At 36.1% G+C, this 22,398-nt stretch overlaps 1 protein-coding gene across 1 annotated transcript in view; it reads left to right on the top strand.

Annotated features, from left to right (window-relative positions):
- The window catches only part of LOC135219296 (uncharacterized), an 85,075-nt gene that overhangs the window by 48,219 nt on the left and 14,458 nt on the right, over nucleotides 1-22,398 (top strand). The window contains exons 2-3 of the mRNA XM_064255946.1: nucleotides 18,244-18,397; nucleotides 21,267-21,389. Coding sequence (XP_064112016.1) covers nucleotides 18,253-18,397; nucleotides 21,267-21,389 — 268 coding nt within the window. The 5' untranslated portion in view covers nucleotides 18,244-18,252. The remainder of the gene's footprint in view (nucleotides 1-18,243; nucleotides 18,398-21,266; nucleotides 21,390-22,398) is intronic.

Here is a 22,398-nt window from a genome sequence, read left to right as displayed (position 1 = left end):
GCCTGTAGATGATTTATTTGAATTTTCTAAGGATAATGAGAAAGTTATGATATTCCTTTAACTATAGCAAATCTTATTAATCTTTTGTTTTAATGGTGAATTTTTTATACAAAAGTTCGGCATGCCTATGGGTAATCCCTTATATCACCGCCCCCCCCCCCCCCCTCTCTCTCTCTCTCTCTCTCTCTTAACTTCATATTGTTTAAGAATAATATATTAGAAATTACTAATTTTACGTTATTGTTACTTTTTATAAACACTTTATAATTATTCTTTTTTCATAAGAGTGAAATATGTCTGCAATTCAGGATAAGAGGAAAATATATTTTCCATTCTTATTAATAAGAAATCGAGATTTTTCATAGCTACATAACCTTAAATCAACTAATGTATTTGAAAACACTAAGCTAAGTATATCACTTGTTATCATTATATATATATATATATATATATAATATATATATATATATATATATATATATATATATATTATATATATATAAAACTATTTCCTTTCCTCCCAGACAAAGAAAAGATTTTTCTCATTGTTATTATATTTTGTTTTCTTTATGTCTGTCACAATAGAGACACTTCGACCTCGGTTTCCTACGGGAGTCTAAGGTTCCTCTTTATATATAATGCAAGCGGCGGTCCTTCCGTCCCTTCAATAATTCACATACTTGTTGCCAAGGGCCTTGAACCTTTATGGATTTATGTCTCCCCTCAGTGTCCTTTAAGAAAATACTGCCACTTCTGTGTGTGTGTGTGTGTGTGGTAGGGAGGGGGGGTGGTTCGTCTTATCATCACTTTCAAAGATATACTACGCAAAGAGTCGTTCTAGAATTCCACCTCTGCTATCTTTCACGTCCAGCCTCCGGTCTCACAGTTCTTATCCCAGGTAGTCTAACTCTTATGGTGCCCTCAAGAACTTAGCTGACTATCACGTACTATTTTCCCTGGGGAGGAGCAAAGGACACGTCCGAGTTAACCTAATAAAAATTATGGAACTTTGTTAATTTACCTGCTGCTATTTATTTTTCACTGCCATCTTCACCTTACTCTTTATATTCCTTTGAAGGTATCTCTCAACTAGACAAATTGTTCCCTTGACAATGTTAGAATAATTTATAATCTTGCTTTCAAGTAAGTCAGTCAATTTGATGTTCAAATATTACTCAGACTTCCCATTATTTGATCATCCTTTTTTTAGTTTTCCCTAAATTTTAGCGATAAAGAACCAGTATTGCAGTTTTGTTCTTTATGATATCAACTTCCATTTGTTTTTTTAGTATTTGAAATTGATTGATAAATAATGGTGGAGTAGGTTTTCAAAATCTGCGAAAAAAAATTTATAAAAATTATAAACATATTCACAAAAAATATATTTTTACTCCTATTAAAGAATAGTTTTGTGTACACATTCTTTAAAACACCATAAATCACCACTGTAATTTTCATTACAATAGCTTATAACCCTATCCCCCAGACCGATCCTCTTCAATATTTCCTTGCTATTTACGGCGTTCCCGTAACTTACTGCGTGGTTGAAACGTTCCTAAAGTATGGGGCTTCAATTTCGCCAGAATGGTATGAGCTCCACTTTGGTTGTGAAACAGTTTCATATATATATATATATATATATATATATATATATATATATATATATATAGATATATATATATATATATATATCTATATATATATCGTATCTATATATATATCTATATATATATATATATATATATATAGTATATATATATATATATAGCTATATGTATATATATATATATATATATATATATATATATATATATATATATATATATATATATATATATATATATATATATATATATGAAAGAATTCCTCTTCCTATTTTCGTGCGAACCTGTACTCCAGGAACTGTTCATGTTAAAAGGTCTAGATAGGTTCAAAACCTTAAGGCGAGCTGGGCCGCTTTAGGAGAGAGAGAGAGAGAGAGAGAGAGAGAGAGAGAGAGAGAGAGAGAGAGAGAGAGATATTATGATAATATGAAATAACTTTTTTATATGTAAATTAGGATACTGGGAGTGAGGCAAAAAGAACTAATCAAATTGGTTGACTCTAGTTCTCAAAATTTTCAAAAGAGGGGTAGTAGTCAAGCGGCTCTTGATGAGCATTGGCTAAATTAAAATCTATAGAATATAATTTGTCTTTCGACTAACGACGGATATAAAATTGATATGTAATCATACAAAAACATTCCTGACGAAAATTGTAGGAGGATGTCCTTTTCGGGCCTAATTGAATGTATATTTAAGAAAATATCTGAGGAACTCACACACTCCGAACTTTACAGAGAGGTCTAATAATGATAATACTTCAGCTGTTACTTCCCAACACTTTCCAAGAGAGCAGAAATGTTAAGCCGTCGACTTAAAAAAGAATAACTTCCAGGCTATTTTCTGCTTTCATAAAAGCAGCTTGATTATGAGATAGAGAAAACACGTAGAATTCATTTACTCATAATGAGGCTTAATTTACAGCAGGCTCCTCCAAGATCAGCAGCTCTTCCCCTAAATGAACAAATTTTTAGAAAATCTTTGAAAATATAAGTTTCTGTTTCGAAAGAAAAAAAAAAAACCCTAAAGAAAAGTTTTATAGCATCATATAGGTATCAGAAGGTATATAAGTGTAAAATTAATTGCACATCCAACCTACATATCCATGACATTGGTGTTTCCAATTAAAATAAACTAAGAACTAGTGATACGAACTAACAAAATTATAAAGAATGTCACGCATTCATTTTCATACCGACTCATTATTATACCTCTTTAATATTTTTAGCTTCCTCGTGTTATTGATAAAGACAAACTACTAACCTACCCTTCAGCAGTTTAACAAGGTGGCAACTGGATATTTCCTTTTTAAACAGAAATAACATCACAATAAAGACTGCATTAACCCACACCCTTTGGTCTTCTTTTACTCAAACGGATCTTCAATGAACGATAATCAAGAAGTCTTTGATCAAGTATTCGTTTTTGGGGTCTTTTTTTTTAACTGCTGTTACTCCACTAATGATTTCTTCATAAGATATTCATTACCTTCTTTCTCGGGATGGAAAATGAGACTTTTTGAAGTTTCTTTGGTCACATATGAATTCCTCATTATTTTCCAGGTGATCTTCAATGCCAAAGAACTCCTTTGCTTTCTAATCGAGGACTGTTTGCATTTCCATGCATTTTTTGCTATTCGTTTTTATAGGCTGAGCTGTATTTTTTTACTTTTATTCAGATTTATATATTCTTTCCTTGTATTTAAGTACTTTAGTTTCTTCTATCATCTTAAGCGAAACACTAGTTTTGTTTAGTATACACCTTGCATGAACGAATGTGTAAGTAAGGCATATTCTCAAGCAAGCAAAACATATATATATATATATATATATATATTATATATATATATATATATATATATATATATATAAATATATATATATATATATACATAACATAATACATATATATGTATATATACCTATAATATATATATATATATATATCTATAATATTTATATATATAATAGAAAGAGAGAGAGAGAGAGAGAGAGAGAGAGAGAGGTGAGGGAGGAGAGAGAGGGGAGGAGAGGAAGAGAGAGCGAGAGAGATAGAGAGATAGAGAGAGAGGAGAGAGAGAGAGAACCCTAAGCGATCAGGAAGGAAAAGACTGAGTGCAATTAGATGAGAATGATGAGGTTGGTGTACGAAAGTTTGACAAACTAATGTTGAGGCTCTTGTATAGGCATATGAAGTGGCTAGTGTTGTAGGAATTTCCTACACCAGTGATTAACCACGAAACAACAGTTCGAGAGTATGAATGTGATAGTAATCTTAACTCTATTTTTTCTCGAGAGAAAAGACTTCATATGTGAATTGGCTTATTGTTAAAAATAGCAAACATATGTAGGCTATACAGAAATTATGTATGAAAATTCGTAAAGTAACTAAGTCTATTGGCATAGCCAGCCTCGTTTCACGGGCCTAACCATTTCTGTTTTAGGGAATCCCTTCTCACCCCCACCCCCTTCGGTGGCTGAGGGAGGTGGAATGAAACCCCATTATAAACCATCTTAGGGGTTGCCACTATAAACCTGTCAAGTTTCATGCCCATCGGACCTGCCATTTGGCCGTGATTGAATGACAGACGGACAGACACACATTACGCCCATTATTGTAATATATATATATATATATATATATATATATATATATATATATATATATATATATATATATATATATATATATATATATATATATATATGTGTGTGTGTGTGTGTGTGTGTGTGTGTGTGTGTGAATTTTTATCACACGACGTCATTAATATACATGCATTAAGCTCCAAATTTCCTTTAGTATCCAATTTGCTCTACCACGGAATTAATATTTTTTTCATACGTTAACCGAAGGGTAATTTTTTCAGTTGATAATAATTTCGTCCTATCGTGGATTCGAACCAGCAGACAGAGGATAAATCAAGACTTCAGTTTTACCGACTCGACCAATGTCACTGAAGTCCTGATTTCTCCTCTGTGCAGGGGTTCGAATTCAAGTGAGTACGAAATTATTATCAACTAAAAAATTCCCCTTCAGTTAACATATATGAACATATATTAATTCCGAGGTAGAGTGAATTTGGACATTAAAGGACGTTCGTAGCTTAAACATGAAGTATTTTTCTATATTTTAAGATTTTGCTGCGGGTTTAGGATATTATATATATATATATATATATATATATATATATATATCTATATATATATATATAGATTATAGATATATAGTATATATATTAATTTTTATATATATATGTATGTATATATATATATATATATATATATATATATATATACATATATATGTATGTATATATATATATATATACTGGTAAAAATTCTGTAACAACAGAATTCCATCTAATAAAAGGAGCCCATAAAACACCAAAATGTAGAGAGAAAAGTACTATATTTCAGAGACTGCTGTCTCTCTCTTCAGGTATATGAATGAGAAAAGTTTACAGAAAAGGTGGTATTTATACCAAGAGATCCGTCCACAAGTAAGCCAATTTAGGTCACCCCCGCTGATAATCTTCCTTTAATCTTCTTAAGCGTTGGTTGAATGAAAACTTCGTCGACGACATCTGAAATCCACGTGCCTTTTGAGATGTTCATTACCTGCTTCTCTTTTATTAAGGCCGATTCCATCATTTGACTCTTGTACCGGCAGTTGCTGCTATAAATTACACGTGACAAATTGGCTTACTTGTGGACGGATCTTTTGGTATAAATACCACCTTTTCTGTAAACTTTTCTCATTCATATACCTGAAGAGAGAGACAGCAGTCTCTGAAACATAGTACTTTTCTCTCTACATTTTGGTGTTTTTATGGGCTCCTTTTATTATTATATATATATATATATATATATATATATATATATATATATATATATATATATATATATATATATATATAATTGATCTGAATAAAGTCTGATGACTACTGCAACGGATGCTTTTTTCCTGATGCGATTAACGTGGAGACTGATCAACCTAATCAGATACAAAATAAGAAAAAAAACGGGGGGTGGGGTTCGGCTGAAGGCCAAATACAAGTTAAGGGAAAAGTCAAAAGGAAACTCCAAGAGTTAAATTTACAGGGAATGTATTTACACCTCAACGTTACTCTACTGATTTCAAGGTGTCAATTAGGACGCTAATGACCCTCACATAAAGCCAAATACTGGAATAATTGTGTGATGATTTGCAGCGTGCAATTTCTGTGCCCAGAGCAGAAGGACAGGGAAAGTCCACCTTCACAGCAGGAATTTGCAGTAGACTTGCAATACAAACATCATGTAAACACTTGTGCAACCAAGGGGGTGGGGGTCGGATATGAGGTTAATGTAAATGTAAGATTCTTCAGAGGGCAAAGAAAGGATAAATTACTGCACTGACAGGGGAGGAGTATGAACACAACCACATTCAAGGGAACCACAGCTCTTAAATCAGAGATTCTTTTGAGGGAGCACCGCTGTGAGGATTAATGAATCACTATGGAGGATCGCACGAGTACTGATAAAAGGAAGAGAATGAAATTTAAATAGATTATCATCCAATTTTGCACGTTACATTTCTCCTGAGATAGATCTTCATAAAAATGTAGGCGAAGGAAGTCGACTTCCCCAAGGCGTCGGTAAGGCAAGGTCTTTTCATGGGAGGAGGGGGCCCAGGGAGTCACGCATGTCAGAGGGTAGGCCTCAGGTGTGACCTGACTCGAACTGGGCTGGGGAGTGAGTGAGGCAGAATTTCCTGCGTCGCCTCCTGTTATTACCTGCATTGTGTGATAAGAGTGCAGCACAGACAAAAGAAAAGATGGAACGGGATGCATCAGAAGGAGAAAAGGTGTACCGGAATCTGTGCTTTTATTGAGCACAGATTTTAAATAGTGAAGCAAAGGGGATTCAGAACAATATATATATATATATATATATATATATATATATATATATATGTGTGTGTGTGTGTGTGTGTGTGTGTGTGTATGTGTGTGTGTGTGTATATATATATTGGTATATATATATATATATTTGTATGTGGGTATGTATAAATGTATTAATGTATATCATTGAATGTCATAAGTTGGTTACCTAGCCAGAGAAACACAATATTGATCAGAGTAAACTTATGCCATGTGTCCTTAGTTTCCTTATATAAATAATATTGCGGACAACCGTATTTCAATCGAGTTAATTGTATAGTAAACTGATACTACGAATATCAATATAAATTAATATTTTCTCAGTTAATTTTAGTAGTATAACGGATTGGTTTCCCAGGATTTATATTATATAAGGAACTACATATCCATAGTTCTTAATGAAATCGTAGTTTACTGGAGAATAAACGAACTAAATTAATTTAGAATTCATTTTCCAAATACGTCATTGGAATCGTGAAGAATTCCTGACGATTGACTTAGAATTCGTGAAATATATATTCAAGGAATGAGAACGTGAAGGGTGTTCATTTGGTGAGCGATAAAAGCGCCATTAAGCCTCGCAATGGAATGTTATAATTGCATATGCGAATATCTCACGCGAAGGGTTTTTGACGAATTGAAACGTAAATCCAAAAGCATTATCAGAAAAGGGGCGACATACAATGGCACATAAGGGTAGATCATGGGATTGATATTGTTAGTACTATATATAGCATATTGAGTTTTATACATCCATTAATGGAATATGTAGCTATTACCAATAAACAAAACATCTGAAAAAGAACAATTCTTCAAATTGGTAAAATTGGTAAAAGACAGTAAGTTTTAAAGTTCAAAACTTACTCCTCTCCACCGGAAATTTTTAATTCCCAAAATGCCCTAGCGTTCGACCAACCTCTATCTTTCTGCACATCAGATTATCTAAAGCCCTCTGTTAGAGTTAGGGCATTTTAACGACATAACTATTGAGTTCACACACTGATCCGATTTCAACAGGACTAAACGATTCCACGGAAAATTCCGTTCTTTGACCTGTGGACATAACTATACTCTGTTTTTTTTCATCTGTCCCATCCGCCTGTGGTGTTTTTGTATGGTAACACTGCGTCCCGGGCTTTAGATAGTTACATTCGGCTTACATTCAACGATTATAATAATATCCTATTTCGAATATTAACGGTGTAATTCGCATTCAGTAAATTATTAAAACACTTTTCAGTTGCAAATGTACACCCAGATATCCTTTTATTTACCTAAAACCTACAAATAGCGTAACTATCTAAAGCCCGGCACGGGACGCAGTGTTACCATACAAAAACACCACAGGCGTATGGACAGATGAAAAAAAACAGAGTATAGGCACTTCCCGAACAGTGTTGAATCACACTTTGAGCTGGTTTCTGCTCCCGCGTCCTTCGTTTTTAAGTGGACGTAAACGCTGAATCCTTGCGGAACTGCTAGTTGCTCTTGCATAGGCTGATTAAACGCTGCGTAACCATTTAAGACACCTACAAGATCGCTGAATACAGCAAGCGCTCATTTATTAAAAGTATAATCACATTTCTCCGGAATATATAAATTTTATACCCCTCATCCTCACTGAGGACTGGGTAATATATATATATATATATATATATATATATATATATATATATATATATATATATATATATAATATATATATATATATATATATATATATAAAATTTACTTCTTCTAAGTATGTTGGTAGCCATGGCCTTAGAGCAGTAAGGCACTGAGCGACTTTCTCTCTCTCTCTCTCTCTCTCCTCTCTCTCTCTCTCTCCTCTTCTCTCTCTCTCTCTCTCTAAACACCAGGCAATCGACCTTCTATGCACCTCACACAATTCAATTACCTAAGGTCGTTAAAATCAGGCTCACAAATTATAAAAAAATCGTATTTATTAGTAAGGAACAAAATTAAGTAAATAAACTAAATTCTCAAAGAAACAAATATTTAACTGAATAAGTTGATATTCAAAATTTAAATAATGCACCACTTTTATTCAAGCAGAAAACCCAAATAACAAATAATACACCACTGTTATTCAAACAGAAAACCCAAATAACCCTGAGGATCGGACCAAACCCGTCCACCATTTCTCTACAATAATTAGACATTATTCATAAAATATGGCCAGCTAGAAAGGTCATAAAACTGTCTATAATTAACACTACTCCATTAGGGGATATTCCAATTCCAGGTTTTCCAGGTTACCAGACCTGCCAGACTTGCCAGACCAATGCCAGAAACGTCTGTTAAAAAAAAGAAAGGAAAGGGAACCCGACATAAATGAATTGCAAATAAACCAAAATGACATTAATCAAAAAGTCATATGGAAAAGGACATCTCTGAAAAAAAGGTTTGAAATACAAAAAGATAAAGCCACTCTCAGGCTTGAAAGTATTCTTACCCATTTAACCTGTGAGCACTAACACTTAAACAACAACTGTATACGGCCATTCCCAAAACAAGGCCGCTTCTCCGACTCAGTTATCTTAACCTCCCATCATGTAGGGGAACAGCTCGTACGTACACAAGCACGAACTTTCTCACAAGACACTCCCCTTGATATGACGTCACTGATTCGTCGCAAGTTCATTGCACTGGAACAGATGCATGCCGTCATATACAACTCATTATCACACCCATAAATATCGACCCAAAACTAGATCCTTGCTTCCACTCATGCATGGACACAAACCGTGGCCTATCTTTGCTTAGGCAGCAACTTCCCACCTGGCGCCACCCCAAGTGATGCGTCAACATTTCCGGAGCTTGCTTTGTCTCCGTGGGAGCTAATGCTGAATCTATCATTTTAAGATCCCGCTTGTTTCCTTGGTAGTCAAAAGGATGATATCTATCGTTTCAAATAATGTCATTGGTCATCACATCCACTTATCAACCATAGGTCAACAAAAAAAAAGCAATTTATTTAGATATGGTCATCTGTCGTCGCCACTTTTGGGTCTGAGGTTTCAGTTAATTTGAGTATCAATGACTTGGCCTAATTTAGATGCATTTGCAACAGGACAACCGCCATCAAGGGGGAGATGAACAGAATTGTAAGGTAATGTAGTGAAAAGTGTACAAGGCTACCAGATTGGTCCAAAATAAACACTTTGCATCCACTAAAATAAAATGTAATTTCATTAAAAAGGCAAAGCTATTCTACAGGTGTCTATAGAACCCCGGGGCACTGTGTACTACGTTAAAGGGTTACAAAGACTAACTAGTGCCACACCAGGTACAAATTGATGTAACTGAAATAAATAGAATTAGCTTCTAAAATTAACACGTCTAAGAGTAAGTAGGATTTCCTTCGACATGTCTGACACAGAACAGCAGGGAAAATACACCAGCCTACACAGTCTATGATCACTTAGGAAAATATGATACACCTGTCAACTGTTTCTAGTAACACCGTTGCATGACACACAAGCAGACACAACAGCACTGCCGGTAAATCTGCAGGAGTCAAAGTTATAATGACCAAAGGTAAAGTATTGCAAGAATTTACTTTACTAATAGTGTAAGCACAAAGCACTATTTACATATTTTGCGCTGTTTTAAGCAGAAATTTACTCGAAACATGCTTGACACCAAATACAACAAATCAAAAATCAAGAATATGACTGTATCACTTCACTTAGTAATTGGGAGATAAGATTTAAAATTGATTGAGGATTTGGGAATAGGAATGGAGAGGTTTTAGGAATAGAGACTAGATTAGAGACACTGAACTGATAACTAGTTGAAAATACAGTTCTCGGCATTTTACCTGACTGATTCAGTTGACTTGACTCTTGTAGAATGAGCCAGCAGAAGCGGTCATCTCAGAACGTATTCCTTCATGCTACTAATGAAGGGAGCAGGCAGGGCATGACCAGAGTAGTTTGGACACACAATGGCCATAGTAGATGGTATGTAGTGAGGCGTATTGGAGAACTCATCTAAGTATAAGTCCAAAATGGAAGTGCTAGTAGGCTTCTTGCTTCAGCCAAGGCACCAAACTAGCAGGGTATGATGCTGGGCCTGGTGAGTCTCTCTCAACTCGCTATGAACAGCTGGGTCCAGAGATACCTACTGAAGTAGGGTATCATGCAGAGCCTCCTGCCTTACTGCTGCCTTACTCTCATACTGCTGTGCTGCCATACTGACTTTATTGGGTGAGCCAGAGCATTTATATCCCCAACTGCGGTCACCATCTTGGATGTTTTCCAATGGTCAGCAGTCAAGGAGACCTTCTTAATCCTTTGTTGTGCTGGAAGAAAATAGTATTTCGACAGTATCTGGCAACCCTGTTGTCTTCAACAAAAGAATGGTATCTCAAGGGAGAGAGGTTATAATGGGTGGAGTTACTGGGTGTGAAAGACAAGGGTCAGATCAGATCTTGAATGACCTTCAGGTGGGTTGAAAGGGGCCAGCCACCAGAGAGGAGGTGTTGATGAGGATATTGCAGCCATAAGGGAATTGACACAATAAGACGAGGAGTGGTGTGAAAATTGAATCTGTCCCCTTTTCCCACTTGTTGTGATTAAATGCAGGGAAGATGCTAGCCAGTTGGTGTAAGTCACTGACAGCTAGAAGTCATTAAAGGTGTTTATATAGAACTGGACAGGGACTCTAACAATAGTCTTTAGGGACGGTCAACTGATGGGTCTCGTCTGAAGGACATTGTTAAGAGTGACGCAGGTGTTCTCAAAGATGCAGCAGTTGGCGCTAATGCTAGGTCGAGAATCCTGAGGGGATTCTGAAGGAATGTCCTAATGCCATGCCATTGTACTCGCTATGACCTGAGGAAAGACTTTGGAAAGGTTGAAGAGGTACAAACTTTATGACATTAATCTCTAGTTCCCATTGTGGGCTAGATTCTAGAGTATTTATGATTGTGCTACTACTATCGGGAGATAAAATCAGTCCTGAGCCAAACACCGAATTCTGAACTGAAAACAACCCTTTTGCCTCTCCCGTTTTACTCTATTTGTACTTTTATTGCAGAAATTTAAAAAAGGAGGTGAAAAAGCAAGCATCATGAAGTGACACATGTGACAACTCCCTGCAAAAGAAGACCTTTAACACCCTTATGGGTGTGAATGTCTTGAAGAGATTCATTATTTTTTATTATGAAAGGAAAAATGCAATCCCTCTCTCACAATGCTCTCTCTCACACAAAAATGTAAACATTATGGTAAAGTGAAATTTAAAATTAAGATTAAGCTAACTAGAAGAGTAGATCATAAACTTTTTAAGCAAACTTAAGTTAAAAGGCACAACATTTCAATTCCTTGTTTAAATTGGAAATATGGATTATTACAGACTTTTAAGATTTTATAAATTCTTGCATACAAACATAGTTAGTCTTTATTACTGACTGTTTCCTCTTCTTCACTGACCTCGGTCACTATTGTTGCAAGTGCCACAGGTGGCACTAAGCATTGAGCAAACATGCTGCAGTATGAGATCGGTTTTGTAAAGTCAAGTAAGTAGAAAAAGGCAAATGGACGGTAATTGAAGTCTGTAAGGTTAAAATAAGGGCATAGTAGGGAGTACTTAGCCTTCCTCTGGGATTGAAGTTTTAAGTACTCAGAAAGAGGAAAAACCACGATGAAGATTTCCAAGAGAGAGGCTAATGTATGGAAAAGACATCAGCTATGATATTATCTGTACCTATCTTCCATTTATAATCCTTCAGAAACAGGATAGGAGAAAGAGAATGCCTTAAGCAAAGACTCTGGATTACAAAGCTAAGGCACTCAAGGAACGGGTGGCACTGTGCCAGGAGTGGAAGGCTCCTAGATGTAGCTATTTTCCCTGTGGGAACCAAGTTGGTCATGGCAGGGTGGATGGTTGCCCTGGCCAGCCCTGACCTTGAGTGGCACAGTTTCTACCAATGAGCTGTTAGGGAGAGTACTGTTTGATCCTGATCAGGGGTGTCATCCTTGTAACTATACACACAGCCAACACTCATGGCAGGATGGTGTAGCTGTTGTGAGCTTACTTGGCGGGAGTTTCTGTACATCTAGTGAAGGTGGCTGGGCTGAGGTGGAGAGGAGATCTGATCCACTCAAGTTTCCTCCAGTCTTATACCCTTATAAGGTAAAGTGATGCCTCCCTCCCTGTCCTTGGATTGTTTAGAGCACCAGTCTGAACTGGGCAGTAGGTGGTGCTGACTAAGTAATAACTTGAACCCGCCCAATATCTGGTTAACTACAGCCACACTATAGCGTTTGTCCCCCTGGGGTTGTATAATCCCCAGAAGGACAGTGGCTAGCATTATTCTCCTCTGGTCCAGGCCTGTTACTTCTATCCTGCGGTGTCCCTCCACGACAGCCCCTGGGGGGAGCTTACTTTCAAGGATCATTGAAGGGCCGGTGTTTATGCCCTCAAAATTCTTCAACCAGTGGGCCACATAGTGCCCACTGGGAGAGGCTATGCATACTGGGCCCTCTGCTGGAGAGCCTCCAAATTCGTAGTTTATGGCCAGAAAGGCCTTAATTTTCTTCTGTACCCACTGGGATCAACATGAGCAGTGTCCCTGGACTTGGCCCTTTGAGCAAAAGTGTTGACTGAAGTCCTGAGTTGGAGAAGAAGTTCGCTAAGGCAGATGAGCCTGATAAGGTGTGATGGAGCTGAGTGCATCTGTGGTTTGTAATTGGGACACTCTGCAAGCCTGCTGGGGCTTCTCCCTTCCCCTGAGGATGTAGGAGTAGGTTCCCGAAGGGCAGATGCCTCTCGGACGGCCTGGTCTGGATTGGCTGGCCACCAGTCAGCCAGTTGTCATCATCATCATGCCTGGGTCGGTTCTCAACCAGGCATGTTGTAAGCACCTGGGGCAGGGAGGGGGCAGCATACCTAAGAAAGTCTCCCAGCATTGCATTATTGCTTAGCCGAGAGGGTGCCAGTCCATTTGTATGGGTCAGTTCTTCCTGGGTAGTGGTGACTTCTCTGGCACTGCCTAATCGATCTAAGGGCAAGTTTTGCTCTGGGTTTCTTTGTGCCCTGTGGTTTGGTGCAGAGTTCTCTATTTTCTGCACTACCACAGTCTCCCTGAACCAACGGTGATTTTTTTGTCCAGACTCAGCTCCCACAACCTCCTCTTCATCGCTTGTATGTGCATCCTGATTCTCTTATAACATTCTATTATGTTGGGCCTGAATCATCTACAGGTGACGAGAGCTCCTCCAGTCCAAGGGCCTCAAAGTGATGGTACTCTTCTGTGTAAGTTACCATACTGCTGGAAGGGTGAAAAATGTGGCAATAGCTGATTGCTGGATGGTACTAGATTTGCCTGGTGCTCGAGTGAGCATGAGTTAAGCATTGGTGGTAATGCTAAGCTGACCGCACGCCTCCTTGTGCGAAGATGATCTCATGTTGATCAGAACTTCTCTCAATTGCAAGGGATTCATAGAGAGAGAGAGAGAGAGTGCCAGTCATGGTGGCACTCAAGTTCCAAAGGACATAGTCGGCCTGGTACTGGATCATTTGCTGCTGGACCAGTCTATGTCCTGACTTGTCTGCAGTATCTTATAGGACCAAGTAGTAACATTTAGAACATGCGATGGGTACCTGCAAAAGATGAGTCCCAGCTATGGTGAAACTCTGGTTCCGTAGGAAACGTTCCATATTCATGTGGTTGCATATTGTTGCACTTATGTAGTGCATAGTATTGCATTGTTGCACTCATGTAGTGCATAGTATTGCATGTGTGTGGTTCATAGAGTAGATCTCCCCAATAGACCAGCAGAAAATCCTAATCATGATGCTGAGGATTCTGCTACCCTAGACACTCCTCCATGTGGTTTGGCAATGTTGCTGTGGAACAGAAAGTTTTGAACTGACTGCGATGGAAACAGACAATTGGTGCTACTCAACGCCTTAGAAATCCCTGAGTCAAGAACAGAATGCTCGAAGGGGTCGACTCCATGAAAGCCTTCTGGTTTTCCCGTAACCTGAGCCTCTACAACAACTCCAAAGGAACATAGTTTTGATGAGTCTCCTTAATAGTCCCAACTAAACATTTATTGAATAGTGATAAACCAAAAGTCAAAATTGAAAATGCAGCAAAAGATGAAGTGAGTCGTAAAAGACCTGGTCCTTGAACAGATCTCAATCCAAAGATGGTCAAGAGCTAGCTGCAAGTTACTACTGATGTGATAGTATGTAATTACTTGGTATGTTGCTACAACAAGAGTTTATACATTACTTTATGAGTTGTATATAACAATTATTTATTCCTCCTTAAAGTAGTTAATAAATTCCAGTAAGAAATATGAATTGGGATTCATTTTGATCCTCTGGTAAGGGTGTATTTCATGCACGAGTGTCCTTAGTGAAAAATAGCGAAATTAAAAGTAAGCAAAAGTGTATTTTAAACTGACAACACAACTGTCAAAGGAAAGATCAATAGGATGTAAGGTTTGTTAAGATTCTGAGTAGACTTAATTGATGGTACCTGGTTTACTCTACAGTTAGAAAAAGACAATTGCCTCCCTTTCTTAGATGTTTTGATACATAGAGAACCTTTTCAATGTAAATTCAGTATTTATAGAAAACCAACCAACAACTTCACTTATGTTAATTTCTATTCAGGCCACCATCTTAATATCAAAATATCAATTTTTTCATATATGTTTTTGCGATATTGCGCATTGTCAGTCTCCAATATTTGGATCAAGAAATTGAATACATAAGAAAAATAGGGAAAGATTTATTTCATCCTTCACATATATTAGATATTTGTTATAATAAAGCCCACAAAAAGTTTTATAGTGTAAGTAACACGGAGAAAGAAACTTCTAAGAACTTTCTCAGCTTGCTTATTTTAACAGTTTTGAAACCATAAAATCATTGTTAAAATCTTTTAAGGTCAACCTCGTTTTTTCCTATATTAACACGCTAAAAGGAATGGTTATAAAAAAACCGCCCCAGGGAAAGCAATAACATAATATAGAAAATTCCATGTATGGACTGCCCTTCCTTTTATGTCGGGCAGTCAAGCAAGGGCTTAAGTAAGACTCAAACAGCATAAACATCCTGTCAAAATTGGACAAACATCCAATGCAATATTCATTCGTTTAAGTGAAAACAACCACCGGGAAAATTGGATTGGTAGTTCAGTAATTGCGAGATCAAAAGTTGTCTTGTCATGAAATCTTTTAGAATTTGCCATTATACAACTTACTTCCCATTGCTATTTTAATATTAGTCGTGGCCTGTTTCATTTAGACCCTTGTATTTGTAACATGTTTAAGAATGACCTCAAAGATACAGTCACAGACTTAAATACAAATTAGTTGCCTTATAGATATTTTCTTTGTATATGTATGTTTAATATGTTTTGTGAATAAGTTTTTGTTTACCAAAGATTTGAATGTGGTCAATTGCCGCCCTGTATAATCCTTTAATTGTCTTGTCCCTGTGTCTGAGCAGTTGGACTTAATCTTTTTGTCCTTAAATTGTACCCATGTTTATGTTTGTTTGGGAAGGTTACTAATTTTCCAGGTGTGTTGGATTCTAGGTACTTATTTTCTTATAATCCCTATCTGTCACTTATACAACCCTTCCTTGTCCTCTCAGTTTCTCATGTATGTCAGTCTGTTTGCTAAGTAAAGGACGTTGAGTCAAAAGATCTTTCAGCTACTCCAGTGTTTCACTTCCTTTCGTGGGTTATACCTTTATATATATATATATATGTGTGTGTGTGTGTGAATGTGTGTGTGTGTGTGTGAGAGTCTATCTGTCTTTGTATATATGTAAGAAATTATGAAAGTTAACATCAACCGATCAGTTAGCTCCACAGTCTTGGTATTTATGTGTGTAAGGCCAAATCTGTATTTCTGTGTGTGCTAGTATGTTTGCTCGAGTGTTTACGTTAAACCATTCAAAATTATTTCAAACAGAGCAAAAAAATATTTCAAAGATGTTTCTACATATTCCTTCCATTTGCTTTATTACGTAATTACCAAACGCAATATGAAGTAAAGAAAGAGGCAGAAATTAAGGTATATGAACAAAGTATTGTCTCCGTAAGAACATGAATATCTAATGACACACTGGATCAAAGTTAATAACCCTGGACGAATATCTTTATGGCTGGAATACTCGGTTCCTCTTTATTATTCATCGCTCTTATTTATTCATCCTTTCGGAGCCGGTTCGTATGCCTCGTCATTATGGATTCAAATATGTATTTGCTTATCTGCATAAATCTGTTCGATGATTTCTTTGTTGCGAACGCCTTCAAATTTTATAACGTCACTTTTTTATGTACGCTCTTTCTTTGTTAGTACTGATATTTTCATCCTTTCCTGATATAGTTTTCAATAACCTTGTTACACGGAAAATGATGTCCTTTTTCAGCTTTATGGTTTATTTATTCCCTATGCGCATGCATGGTCTTTACATCACCACCTGTTAAGACTAAGGAAAGTTTGTACGTATTTCTTATGCTTTCACAGCAACATAAACGTCCTTTGAAAATTTCATTGGAATAGCAAAGTGACGTAAGACCTGCCGTAATACTGGTCTGTGGACGCTATCAAATCACTTCTTGTAATCAACATTAGCCATAAGAAGGTGATTTCTAAATTCCATTGATTGGTGCACAATATATCTCAACACTTATTTAACCTGAGCAATTCCGGCCTTTTCTAAAAACCAGCGTGATCATCTCTAAGCTTTTGATCAGTTTCTTTCTCTAGCCTTCTGGGAAAGGGTATTCTGAATATTTTTCATCATAGCGAATACAAGTTCAAAGCTTCTCTATTTACCACATCCAGACAGGTCACCTTTCTTTATTGCCTTCGCTATGACTACTAGTCGATTGGCCACTGGGGGTAACCTAGACATTGTTAATAGTAAAAAGGTTTTATTGCATATTCATGATTTTTGGGTGTTGCATGCCTTACTATCATATGTATACGAATGCCTATATATACGTAATTTTGTATATAACATTTTCTTATGGCTTCTATGATCTTCATTAGTTTTACAAATCCAAATTAAGAATATACAGTAATGATTTAAAAATATTTTTCTCCATTATTCTAATTTTTTTGGTCACTGTTGGCGGATATTTTAAAATATATATTCCTTATATATGTATCTGATGATCTTTAAATTCATTCCACTGGAATCCCTTGGCAAAAATATAGGTAGAGAACCCAAAATCATTATCCTATACCACTTCATTCAAAGGTTATGGTCGATTTTCTATTCCTGACTCTGGCCATTTTGGATTTCCACATTTTCTACGGCTTCCCCAAAGATGTCAAAGTGACATCCCATGGAATCAAATCTAGGAACACCCAAACGTCATGAATATGCAATAAAACCTTGAACAATTTCTAGGTTCACCAAACTTTACTAAGGACTGGCAACTAGTATATATACATATATATATATATATATATATATATATATATATATATATATATATATATATATATATATATATATATATGTGTGTGTGTGTGTGTGTGTGTGTGTGTGTGTGTGTATGTGTGTGGGTGTTTTATCTTCTACATTTCTATCAATACCCAATTGTACAGGATAAACGAAATGTGAGAAATCCTATATGACAGATAACACACCTAGGCGAAATATGTCAAAGTATATTTATGAATTTCATACTATTCTCTCTTATAACATCCTAACAAATCCAATCTAAATTTCCAGATAATCAACATGCTGAGACTAACGAGCACCCTGTCCTTCCTTCGAAAGTGTTCGGTGGACCAGTGGAGGGTCAACTTCACCATAAGATGTCTGGCGTGCGTGACGCTTGGCAGCGGGATCGTTATTTTCCTGTCAACCTTCTTTGATCTTATAGGTGCGTGATCCATCAGAATTATTTATGTCAGTATCCAGGCCGTTCGTTCGTCCGTTTTCGTAACGGGGTATAAGAAGGGTATGAATAACGTTATTGAAGTGTTTTCATATTTATTACACTGCAAGACTCCAACTTGGTTTTACCCCACACCTTTGTAGATGAATAATTTATACTTAAGTGCTGTATATTTTGCAAAGCCCCAAATATTTCAAGTGTTCCTATTTAACAAACTGCAAGGCCCCATAATGTCCTTTGTCCAACCCTGATAGGTAAATAATCTATGCTTAAGTGTTGTATATTTACAAAACCTCAAAGGTCTGCCGAGTAGTTTCTTCATACTGGCAATAATATTTTATTGATCGACTGTAGATCTCTAGCCTCTTATTTCTTTATATCTGGTTTAGTAGTTATGTTCTTAGGCCATTGCTAAATACACAAAGCAGTCAGCAAATCAAGAATTTTAACCACGTTTTATTAAAACCATAAAATAACGGATCTTTTAAACTATCGTTATCTCCAGTACCAAACGATTTCGGTAAATATGTTCGGATATTAAAATTATAAATTGCCAAAAACAAATAGATTAACTTTTAGTTTCACTTAGTATCTCTTGCTATTTCGTTCACTATTGTCCAAATTATGACTTCTTTTTTTATTCTACATCTTTTGGTATAAAAAATAATCATTTATAGTTATTTTGAATGCGTATTAATGTATACCTACTAAAAATTATGACAAATCAAGCTTTACCTGCTTGTGTTACTTGCAATAGAAAACCAGTAAAAAAAACTATTATTATTATTATTATTATTAGGATATCAAATATTTAACTATCTCTAAATAATATTTTATAATCGTCATTATTGAATTTAAATATTTGTGCTACTAACAATACAACATTAGGAACCGAAAAATTATTATTATTATTATTATTATTATTATTATTATTATTATTATTATTATTATTATTATTATTATTATTATTATTATTATTGCTTTCTCATTGTTGCTTAAACTGGTGAGCAACGCACCGAAGGTTGACATATCTCAATTAGGTAGAACGATTGGATTTTATTAGTAAAAATTCCAGTTGGGGTAGTCAAATTTTCGGGTATGTCCCGTAGAGTTTATTAAAAAATAGAGAAGACCCTGTATAAAATTAATGCAGCTGAGGCAGCAATTACTTTTAATAAAACATGTTTAAAAGAGGGTTTACTTCCAGCATTTTATTATTATTATTATTATTATTATTATTATTATTATTATTATTATTATTATTATTAATTATTATACAGAATAATTACTCAATTCTGAATGCATGTTAGTGATACTTTATGAATACTCAAGTTTATTTGCCAGCAATGATAACAATGTAACATCAAGAAATATATTATTATTTTTTTTGTGTGTGTGTGCTCTATCACAGTCCTCTAATTCGACTGTGTGGTATTTATAGTGTGGGGTTCCGGATTGCATCCTGCCTCCTTAGGAGTCCATCACTTTTCTTACTATGTGCGCCGTTTCTAGGATCACACTCTTCTGCATGAGTCCTGGAGCTACTTCAGTTTCTAGTTTTTCAAGATTACTTTTCAGGGATCTTGGGATCGTGCCTAGTGTTCCTATGATTATGGGTACAATTTCCACTGGCATATCCCATATCCTTCATATTTCTATTTTCCCTTTCTTTCTCTTCAACTCTGGTGTCCCATCTTATTGCGACATCAATGAGTGATACTTTCTTCTTGATTTTGTCAATCAACGTCACGTCTGGTCTATTTGCACGTATCACCCTATCTGATCTGATACCATAGTCCCAGAGGATCTTTGCCTGATCGTTTTCCATCACGCCTTTAGGTTGGCGTTCGTACCACTTATTACTGCAAGGTAGCTGGTGTTTCTTGCACAGGTTCCAGTGGAGGGCTTTTGCTAACTAATCATGCCTCTTTTTGTACTGGTTCTGTGCAAGTGCCGGACATTCGCTTGCTATGTGGTTTATGGTTTCATTTTTCGTATTGCACTTCCTACATATGGGAGAAATGTTATTTCCATCTATCGTTCTTTGGACATATCTGGTTCTTAGGGCCTGATCTTGTGCCGCTGTTATCATTACTTCAGTTTCCTTCTTGAGCTCTACCCTCAGTAGCCATTGCCACGTGTCATCACTGGCTAGTTCTTTAGTCTGTCTCATGTATTGTCCGTGCATTGGTTTGTTATGCCATTCTTCTGTTCTGATTGTCTTTCTCCTGTCTCTGAATATTTCTGGGTCTTCGTCTACTTTTATAAGTCCTTCTTCCCATGCACTCTTGAGCCACTCGTTTTCACTGGTCTTCATATATTGCCCCAGTACTCTGTTCTCGATGTTGACGAAGTCCTCTATGCTTAGTAGTCCCTTCCCTCCTTCCTTTCGTGTTATGTATAGTCTGTCCTTATTTGCTCTTGGGTGTAGTGCTTTGTGTATTGTCATGTTTCCTCGTTTTCTGGTCTATGCTGCGAAGTTCTGCCTTCGTCCATTCCACTATTCCTGCGCTGTATCTGATTACTGGTACTACCCATATGTTTATGGCTTTTATCATATTTCCGGCGTTGAGTTCTGACTTGAGTATCGCTTTGAGTCTCTGCATATATTCTTTCCTGATCGTGTCCTTCATCTCTTGGTGTTTATATCCCCTCCTTCCATTATTCCCAGGTATTTATATCCCAACTCATCTATGTGTTTGATGTTGTTTCCATCTGGTAGCTTTATCCCTTCAGTCCTTGTTACTTTGCCCTTTTGTATGTTGACTAAGGCACATTTTCTATTATTATTATTATTATTATTATTATTATTATTATTATTATTATTATTATTATTATTCACTTTCCCAAACAGCATCGAAGAACCAAGTAAAAGTGACAAGCTTCGACCACCTGAACTGCTTCGCATCAGTGGATCTACGACGAAACATAGCCAGGGATCTACGGAACGCTCTTAATGATCTTAAAAGAGCAAAAGGTTTGGTAATGCTATTTGATAAAATTTCATACCTCTGCAGTCAATGTTGGGATAGGAATAATAGCCATATGAACTAATAACTTGATATATATATATATATATATATATATATATATATATATATATATATATATATATATATATATATGTGTGTGTGTGTGTGTGTGTGTGTGTGTGTGTGTGTGTGTGTATATATATAATGCACAGGGAGCAGGAGCAGGAACAAACATGGCGAAGTATTTTACACTTTATTCCGACGCGTTTCGCATTCGGCAGAATGCATCTTCAGGGTCTGTATAATAAATAATGACTAATATAAATTAAATTGATTTGAAAATAGTCTAAAAATAATTTACGAACTAGTTAAAATGAAAAACGAAACTTCACACATAGATAAAAATACACTAACAATTGATAAAACAACACGAGAAGTTAAAAGCACATACGTTAGTTAAGTTCAGATGGAAAGTTAAAACAAAAAAACAAAAAAACAAATAAATAAATTAGTAAAATACAAATTTAAAAAATAAAAAATATTTGAGGAGCACTGGGGGTCGACCTACCATGGTAAGAGATAAATAAAAACTAAAAGAATGTACACAGAAACATAGGCTTAAGAAAGAAACAAGGGGGTGGAGGTGGTCTGGTTGTTCAACTGCGGAACAAGTTGTTTAATAAAAAGGCTCTCCAGGATCAACAGTTCATTTGGGCTAGAGGTTTGACCAACAATGATAAAATCTTCATATTTAATATTAACTTTACATTTTTTGCTATGTTCACGTATACTGGACTGTTCGGGATTTGATACTGAACATCCAGTAGGAAAACTAACTCCCTTGTGGCAGTCTATGCGAACCCTCATCATCCTCTGAGAGGAACCCACGTAAGTTCCCAGACTACATCTGGGACAAGAATATTTGTACACTATACCAGAGGACATGAGGGGGCATAAACGATCTTTAAATTTAAACATGGATCCAATTGTTAGTGGATTGACCGGAATGAGTTT

Source organism: Macrobrachium nipponense, chromosome 1, assembly GCF_015104395.2.
Source record: "Macrobrachium nipponense isolate FS-2020 chromosome 1, ASM1510439v2, whole genome shotgun sequence".
NCBI lineage: Eukaryota > Metazoa > Arthropoda > Malacostraca > Decapoda > Palaemonidae > Macrobrachium > Macrobrachium nipponense.
This window is presented reverse-complemented; position numbering and strand designations above follow the sequence as displayed.